Raw genomic sequence first — 9,733 nt, forward strand, 5'->3', positions numbered from 1 at the left:
AATCACCAATATTAAAATATTTTTTGAATGTCTTTATTCTGCAAAATTACTACTCTTAACGTGAAGTTTAGATCACTGACTTATCAAGGTGTTGCTAACTACTGAAAAGCAGGTGACATTTTTGATTGCTGATAGTTGTAGTGTATAGGTTTCCCTTTATAAAATCATGTCAGGTACAACAGTTCGTTTAGTGACCATTCAAAGTTACAACGGCACTGAAAAATGTGACTTATGAACGTTTTTCACAATTACGACCTTTGCAGCATCCCCATGATCATGTGATCAAAATTTAGATGCTTGGTAACTGGTTCATCTTATGACTGTTGGTATGTCCCAAGGTCATGTGATCACCTTTTATGATCTTCTGACAAGCAAAGTCAATGGGGAAGCCAGATTCAGTTAACAACTGGATTACTAATTTAGCAGTGATTCATTTAACAACTATGGCAAGGAAGGTCATAAAATGGGGCAAAATTCACTTAACAAATGTCTCACTTAACAATGGAAATTTTGGGCTTAATTGTGGTCATAAGGACTACCTGTATTAACAACATTGTCCTCATAATGGCTTGTTTTTTTCTATTTTTTCCTTGACTTGGGCACAAAATATGTTGAGTCAATTTCTAGAGGTAGACTCAGCACATTGATGATTTCAGTCCTCAGTTGGTTATAAACTTTTGATATATATTTTATTTTTTTAATAGATTCCAGATATTCTAAGAGTTGGAGCTACAAAGTACTTTGGACAAACCATCCTGGGAGGACCTTTTCACATAATAATGTGAGACTCTACAGTTCCAAAACTCACAAATACTCTTTTTTTTCTTATATATATTCTGCCAGTGTAATTTTCCTTTCACCATTTTTTCTTCTATTTCTATCTGCTTCAAATCTAGATTTCTTTCTTTGCAAATTTGTGTCTCTTAACATCTGTTTAAGTTCTGTCTGGCGGGGTTGACCTTTGAATCTTCTGAAAATATTGAAATTCCTCAGATGTTTCAACTTGAGACACATTAAAATTGACAACAAACAATTTTTCACAAGAAATGCCTTGTTCCAGCAAAAGAGAACAAAGAGACACTCTCCTTTCTGTGAATGCACATGAGCATATATTTACATGTATTGTCTGCTCATGTATGTTTAGGGCTCAATTCTATCTTAATTAATTTTAGGTTGTATTAATTAATTACTCATTCTCACTTAGTTATATTATCCATCTACAGCATCACATATGCCTGTGTGATCCTGATAACCATGGTAATGCGACTGACCAGCACAAAAGGAGAAGTGGTCCCCATGTCCTTTGCCCTGGTGTTGGGCTGGTGCAACGTCATGTACTTTGCACGAGGATTTCAGATGCTTGGGCCTTTCACCATCATGATACAGAAGGTAAGGAAAGTAAAGCTAAAAACTGAAGTCAAACTGAGAAAGAATTCCATAGGTAGTCCTCAATTTACAACTATAAGTGAGCCTACAATTAACGGTTGTGATGCAGTCATAAGTCAAGGCATTGCATGACTGAATCAATTTTGCAATTGTTTGTGTGGTAGTTGTTAAGCAAATGTCGCAGTGATTAAACCAACTAATTTTCCCCAGTGGGTGATTTTTTGTTTGTCAGAAACTGGAAGTCAACACCAGAAACTGGCAAGAAATGTCACAATTTCTGTCACAATGGCAAGGAATGCTGCAAATGGCTGTAAAGCTGAGCTGGTTGCTAAGCAGCCAAAACGCAATCACATGACTACAAGGGTGTGTGTGGCTATTGTAACTTCAAAAATGGGTTGTAAGTAGCTTTTGGGTGGGCCCAGTGTAATTTTGAATAGTTATTAAGTGACTGGTTGTAAATTGAGAACTACTTGAATTTCTCTCAGAAGTACCCCTTTTCTAATAATTGGAACTGAGAATTTAAAGGTCAGACAATAGTGGGAAAAGGAGAGCTGGAGAAAAGTTAGACATAATAACATTATTGTTTTATCTTCTCTGCAGATGATATTTGGTGACCTTATACGTTTTTGTGGGCTAATGGCCGTTGTCATATTTGGCTTTGCCTCAGGTGAGCTCTAAAGGAAGATGGGAACTTCCAAGATTATCTCAGTATTCTTTGAATATGCAGTCTGAGAATCTGTTAATGTCCTTATTATGCTAGTCATTTCTCCAGTGAAAAAATTTTTTTCCTATATATTTCCAGGTTTTGTTTTGTTTTGTTTTTTTAAAAAATTGTATCCATGTTTTTGTAATAACGGTGGCTTTCATAAGAACCCTGGAATTTTATGGAATTTTAAAGGAGTGCCATAGCAAGCAATCAATAGTAGCAGATAATGCAATCTAAAACATAAATTATTTGGTATTCAATGCTGAGTTTTCACTGTCGTGCACCTCAAGTGCTGGACATACGTTCAATGAATGTGATCCGTACAAAGGTAAAGGTAAAGGTTCCCCTCGCACATATGTGCTAGTCATTTCTGGCTCTAGGGAGCGGTGCTCATCTCTGTTTCAAAGCCGAACAGCCAGCACTGTCCAAAGACATCTCCGTGGTAATGTGGCCGGCATGACTAAATGCCAAAGGCGTACAGAACACTGTTACCTTCCCACCAAAGGTGGTCCCTATTTTTCTACTAGCATTTTTTATGTGGTTTCGAACTGCTAGGTTGGCAGAAGCTGGGAGAAGTAACGGGAGCTTACCCCGTTATGTGGCACTAGGGATTCAAACCGCTGAACTGCCAACCTTCTGATCAGCGTGTCTCAGTGTCTTAGCCACTGAGCCACCGCGTCCATGTGTGATCAGTATACCAACTTAGAAATATTGACTGGTGTCTTCTTTGAACAAAATGCACTATAATTTGGAGGGGGAGGCAGTATGCTCCTAAATATCACTGGAAGAAATAGAGGAATAAATAGCAGGAAATATTGTTATCTGTCTGTTGATAGCCATTGTTAAAAGGAATTCATCCAAAATGTGATATAATTTGGGGGCAACATGCTCCTGAATATTAGTGGAAGAAATGGAGGAATAAATAGCAGAATAAATTGTTGTCAATCTTTTGATGGCCATTGTTAAAACTGAAAAGAACAGATCCTTTGCTCTAATCTAGCATGGTTCTTATGTTTGGGAATACTATAGGAAATGTACTGAGGTTTCTTGTGCAATCTTTTAAGAACAGAATGTTCTTAAGATACAAAGTTTAAAAGCCATTATTTTAGATGATGGTTTACCCTGAGCCTTCTGTTATTCTGGCTTCTCCATATATTTTTAGAAAATATACTATTGCACATTGTTGCCTACCGAACACACCCAATGACAGATTTTGCTCCTTTTCATCCATATCTGCATATCACTTGTTTAAAATTGCCTGCTTCTCATCTGCTATTGTGGGACTTCTGCATATTCAGCATCCATATTCTGGATGTTGAATATCAGCATCCAGTTATTCAAGTTATGGAAGAGAAGAAAAGAATTTACATGCCGGCCTTAGATTTTTCATGAGAATTAAGAGTGGCTATTAACTTTCAGGACAAGTAAACTCATAGAGAAAACATCAGCAGAAAGATAGATAAGTAATTAAGATTCTTGTGGCAAAGTAGTTGAAAGGAATAGTGGAAGATGTGGATGCCATTATCCGGTTGTATGTGTGTGAGTGTATATACTATGTATATGTAGCTGACTTCTCATTTTTGTTTCATCAACAGCTTTCTACATCATCTTTCAGACAGAAAATCCAAGCAATCTGGGACAATTCTACAATTATCCCATGTCTCTCTTCAGTACGTTCGAGCTCTTCCTTACCATCATAGATGGGCCAGCCAACTATGATGTGGATCTCCCATTCATGTTCTGTGTGGTGTATGCTGCTTTCGCTATCATTGCTGCTTTGCTCATGCTCAACCTGTTCATTGCCATGATGGGTGATACTCATTGGCGAGTAGCCAATGAACGGGATGAGCTTTGGCGAGCACAGGTGAGATTATAGTCATGCAGTGCAGTCTGTTGAGAAGTCATATATTTTTGCAGCTTTGGACATGTCTGCAGTGGAAATTTAGACCAGCTTGCAACTGATTTAGTTGCCATGGCTCCCAATTAAGCATTTCTGGGGTTTGTTACTCTAAAAGGGATTGGAGTGTCCCAGAATTATCTTTTATAATTTTCCAATACAGTATATTTGGAAGAAATCATAACAATTAAATAAACTAGTCTATGTTAAGATAAAATTATAATACTGATATGCCCTTATGCTGTAAAGTTTTGTTATGGATGCCACTACTATTAGCTGGATGCTAATTTAATGTTAACACTTTCTAATTCATTCCAGTTCATTTAATGAATGCATACTTTTCAGCATAGAGGCTTGCAGATATGAATGAAAAATTTAAAGATTCAGATCCGTTATGCATGGCTAGTGAAAAAGAACTGAGTCCAGAGACAATCTAAAGACCTCATAATTAGTTTCTATAATCAAGGCTGCAACCTGTGTAACAGGCTCACAACAAACAGCAAACATGGTGGAACTCACCTCTATGTATCACATTCAAATCCATTTCCCTTTTGCTTAGGGTACGTGCAGTTTTAATAGCTGAAAAGTCTTCAATTTGTTCATAACAACACAATGTAATGTTGAGGTTATTTTTGAATAGTTAAAGCTAAAAATAAGGTACAACAATTTAATATTATTATTATTATTATTATTATTATTATTATTATTATTATTATTATTATCATTATCATTATCATTATCATTATTTTATTTCTATACCGCCCTTCTCCCGAAGGACTCAGCCTGATTAAAAGCACAAAGACAAACAAAATTTAAAAATAATTAAAATTATTAAATAATTGGCTCAATTATAAAACCCCCAAATTTAAAATCCCACATTTAAAACCAATTAAAATCTTTACATTGATAGCCCAGCCTGGCGGAACAACAAGGTTTTGAGGGCACAGCGAAATACACGGAGGTCAGAGATCTTACGCATTTCTGGGGGCAGTTCATTCCAAAGGGCAGGGGCTCCCACAGAGAAGGCCCTCCCCCTGGGTGTCGCCAGCCGGCATAATTTGGCCAAAGGCACCCTGAGGAGACCCTCTCTGTGGGAGCGGACTGGCCGGTGGGAGGCTACTGGTGGCAGAAGACGGTCTTGAAGGTACCCAGGTCCAATGCCATGGACCAATTTGAAAGATACTTATATACAACTGTGATTATTCCCACATATCCTTTTTCTCATTCCTGCCAATGCAGTAATGCTGTGTCCATGTTGTACTCTACAAACTACAAATGCCACTTCATGTGGTATTATGCTTTGTCAGTCAAATTCTTTTCTGTTACAGATTAATTAACTATCCAGAAAATAAAGTCTAATCTATCTTCCTCTCCCCACCCCTAGTTTTTTCCCTCTAAATATAGAGAATTATTTCTTGTCCTATGCATGAAAGGGGAGAAATTGTTTTGAGAAGATGAAACATTTTTTATAAGAATGTTCTATCAATATGTTTGAGAGGGTTGTGTTCAAAAACCAGTAATCAGTTTGGGTGTTCTACCATAGGGAACAAAGAAACTCAAAGCAAGCTCTTCTACCCCGTATTTTTCATCCTGGGAACACCCATTTAGAATGCATAGTAATTCATGCTGAGTGCCTATCATCAAGGCTACAGAAAAATTGGCCACTTAATATTTTTTAAAAAACCCGTCTCATAGCACATAACAGAATCACCTATTAAGGATGACTGTGCAGGCTGTGACCTCCTTGCACAAACAGCCACAGAAATGATTCAAGAAAGGAAGCAAGAGCAATAGATTAATCTCAATATAGCCTACAAACAACATTAACAAAGGAAAAACATATTCCAGTAGGTAATACACACACACACACACACACACACACACACACACACACACACACACACACAGAGTATCTACTTAATGCACATGAGCAATGTATACATTTTGCCCTTGGTAACCATTGTAAATCTCAAAAATCAAGGCAACCTAATTTTTCCATTTGGCAACCTGACAGCTAAATAGTACAGCAGCACAGTGCACATGCTAAGACAACCCAGAGCAATAACATTCTATTATCAACAATCAATTAATTTTGCTATAGGATAACATGTACTTAATGTTCTTAATCTCAGAACATTGCCTAACTAATTCTCCCTCACTTCTCCCTTTCCCTCCTCAACCAGTTCTAGATAAAGACAACAGGGATGCAGCCTTTGCCTTATTAGCTTACCAGACTTATTGGTTTGGAGGGTTTTAAAAAAGAAACTAACCAATCAAAGAACATTCTTTCACTGGAGATGAAACTTCAAAACATGGAGTATTTTATTAATTTGGAACACACAAAAGGATTATTTTATGTTCAGGATGTTTTTGCCTATGGCTTTTGAGCTGAAATCTGAACAGTTTGAAATCACATGCCTACAATCTAATTATGTCAGCGAGAATTCTTATACATGAAACTTTATTTTACATAACTTGCTAGCTTGTGGTTTTAACTGAATACCAATATTTATTCAGTGCATGCAAAATTAAACAAATCTGAAGAACTGTTTGTTTGTATGAAATATATAAAGATAGAACTACTTCACAGAGATAATAAAAAACTAATTCAAGCATAACCACATTTGCTACTGAACGTGATTGTGAAGTGGAAGGAGTCCCATTAAGCCAAGTGCACCTGGCTCTACCTGCTGTGTGCAGATTGTATTATGGGTATTTCCCTCAAAACTCAGCTTCCCTTTACAAAAGCTGAATTGTTTGTATTCACATGAAGCCTCCACCACAGTACAGAATTTGTTAATTTTTTAAAAAAACAGTTTTATTCCCTACCAAATCAAAAGACTCTCAACACCATTAGCACTTAGTACAATTGAAAGATTAGTAAAATGTACCATCTCTAGTCATCTTAAAAATCCTATGGGGAGAGAGCTTTACAAACTTTGGGGATGTAGAATTGCCATGTCCCCTAATTCCAGCCCTCCCTGAGATATTCCCACAGGATGGGTGGATTTAATTCTGACAAAGCAGTGCCTGATAAGACTTAGAGCTACATAGATAAGGCTCTATAGGTCAGTATCAACATTTTGAAATGAGCCCAGAGGTTATTTTAGGAGAGATGTTATTGTGCAAGAATGGACTGCCCACCAAAAATCTTATTGCCACATTCTGGACCAGTTGCTGCCTCAGATTGATCCAGTGGCTGGTGCCTTATAGAGCATGAAAAAAAATCACCTAGCCAAATGATGATCAAGACTCCCAAATAAACCATCTTGAGTACTTGTCTATCTCTAACTGTAGCAGAAGATTGCACTGTAAAATAGATGGTTGCTTCTGATTTTGTGTCTGGTCCCATTTGTATGGTTTTTTTTCCACTTTGGTTCCACATACTGAATTCTAATAAATTAAACCGAATGATGTACTTGAACCATTTTCTATTTTATTTTTGAATACAAAAGTTTACCTGGTTTTGTAGCAGGGTTGAACTAATCTGTTTGCTTTCATACAGGTTGTTGCTACTACAGTTATGCTTGAACGGAAACTCCCGCGATGTCTTTGGCCTCGCTCTGGTATTTGTGGCCAAGAGTATGGGTTAGGAGACAAATGGTTTCTCAGGTGAACTCCTTTTACCTAGTTGTATATTGCCTACAGAAATAGTCTCCAATATAGTTAATGAAATATATCTAGGCATATGGATATAAGAACATAAAAAGCTGTTTATACCAAGCAGATACAGATAGTCTGTTTAATTCTTGCTAAATTGATATCCAGCTTTTTAAATACAGGCTTTTTGTTTTTTATTTGAAAATGTCAGTGACTGAATCTCAATCTGGAAATTATGTTTTCTAACTAAGGACAGAATCTGAGATTGGCACTCAAATGTGAAGTCAGAGGATAATAATACAAACCCGGTCCAGTAATTCTATTACTGCTTTCTACTTTGCGGGATTCAAGTTGCCTAACTATTACAAAGTCCAGATTTACATGCCCTACAGACAGGTGTACACCCATTCCCATGCTATCAAAACTGGGTCCTAGGTTCAAACCAGAATTTTTGTGGCTCAAGACCTGGAGAGCTGAATAATAAGAGAGCTTTATCAACGGCAGCAAAATCTGGAATCTGGCTGCAGAGTCTAATGCTTGCTGGAGAGTTAGATTGATTAGTTCTGGCCTTGAACCTTTTTTCATAATGAGTGATCTTGGCTAAACCTGCCATGTTAGTTTCATTATGTTTTTAGTGGAGGGAGTGTGGCATTTGTTCTTTTAGGATTTTTTTTCATTACTTTCTGTTTTTATTTTATGACGTAAGCCACCCAGGGTCATCTGGAATTGGGTGGTCTCTAAAATAAACAAGTCATTACTTTTATTTGCTCTCCTTTTCACAGGGTGGAAGAGCGTCTGGATATCAGCAAGCACAAGATGTTACGCTATGCAGAAGCATTTAAAAACCAAGACAAAGAGGATTTTGATAAGTATTCTGGGAAACTATACCAACCCGAACCTTTCCGATTCAAGAAAGAAACATCTCCATCGGTCTCACGAAGCACTACTCTAAGTAGCTTCCACCGTGGTTGGCAAATCCTGCGGAACAACACCTTCAGCCACCTTCGTGGGGAAGTAAATCACGCTTTGGAAGAAGAGATCTATCACGTATGATATGCCTCTTGAATGACTGGTCACATTACTGGTGCTTTGGGCTACTTCACAAATTCTTCCAGTAGTTGGTGGGATCTGGGAGCAGTAATCTCAGGATTCAGGATGACTTCAGTCTTCAGTTCAGATGGCTTCAGTTCATCTTTTCCCTTGTTCTCTGAAGGACCAACTCTGCAGAAAATTTAGATTAAAACAAGAAAAAAGATAAACAAACTAGCTAACTTCTAGCAATCCAGAAACTTTTTAAGAAGCTGAGTGTCAGTTCCACCAAAAGGATTGAAAAAAAGTTACTGTTTTTTTATATAGGACTCCAATGCACTTTAAGTTAAATAGGTGACATGGAATTTTATCCCGGGTACAATTTTTGTAGTCAATATGATAGGATTTCTTTTCTTAGCTGAACTGAATTCTGCTAATATTTCCCTTGGAGAGAGGAATAACGAAAAGGTTTACAAACTTAATTGTATTAATATATAGCCTCCTCTGTTTATTCTTGCTGGCTTGGAATCCAGCCTGTTACTACTCTTGACCTGTTTGACAGCTATTATACAGGACCAGAATTTTGCTTAGAGGAAATCTAAAAATAAAACCCTAATTAACTAAAACCCTAACTTTAAGTCACCTTTGTAGCTGAACTTCCCAAAAGTATTGTGTTTCCTTAAGAAGGCATCAAGATTTGTTTAAAGTGGAATACAAAGTAATACTAAACATTTTTACTCAATCAAAAATAACTGCAATTAATTTGAGTGAAATGTTTCAGAGGGCTTCTTTTTGCAGTCTCTACTTCCAAAGTAGTGGTTCAAAGATGGTGTTTCCTACGGATCCAACTTGAAAAGATCATCTTTCCAAATATAAAGTGAAACAAAGCAAGTGTTTCTTTAATTTATCTCTAGCTATCACTTCAAACTTTACTCCAGAAGGAAAAAGCCAATATTTCATCACTTAAAGCAAATTAATGACTTACTGCCTTTCCAGCATCTGAGTGGAAAGTTACTCCAATTCCTTTGTAGCAGGAGCAATGAGCGACAGTTCTAACTGGTCATATTTGCTTTTCGATTGCCCTCGTATATTGACCTGAACTATGTAGCATCAAA

At 37.0% G+C, this 9,733-nt stretch overlaps 1 protein-coding gene across 1 annotated transcript in view; it reads left to right on the forward strand.

Moving 5' to 3' along the window:
• LOC139311057 (transient receptor potential cation channel subfamily V member 6-like) overlaps positions 1-8,642 on the forward strand; it is a 32,828-nt gene extending 24,186 nt beyond the window's left edge. Inside the window, exons 10-15 of the mRNA XM_070935387.1 lie at positions 705-781; positions 1,224-1,389; positions 1,987-2,053; positions 3,688-3,956; positions 7,495-7,601; positions 8,372-8,642. Coding sequence (XP_070791488.1) covers positions 705-781; positions 1,224-1,389; positions 1,987-2,053; positions 3,688-3,956; positions 7,495-7,601; positions 8,372-8,642 — 957 coding nt within the window. The remainder of the gene's footprint in view (positions 1-704; positions 782-1,223; positions 1,390-1,986; positions 2,054-3,687; positions 3,957-7,494; positions 7,602-8,371) is intronic.
• The last annotated feature ends 1,091 nt before the right edge of the window (positions 8,643-9,733 follow it).

The sequence above is a fragment of the Pituophis catenifer genome, unplaced genomic scaffold (genome assembly GCF_029215685.1).
Source record: "Pituophis catenifer annectens isolate HBS135680 unplaced genomic scaffold, rPitCat1.0.hap2 SCAF_2, whole genome shotgun sequence".
Lineage (NCBI taxonomy): Eukaryota > Metazoa > Chordata > Lepidosauria > Squamata > Colubridae > Pituophis > Pituophis catenifer.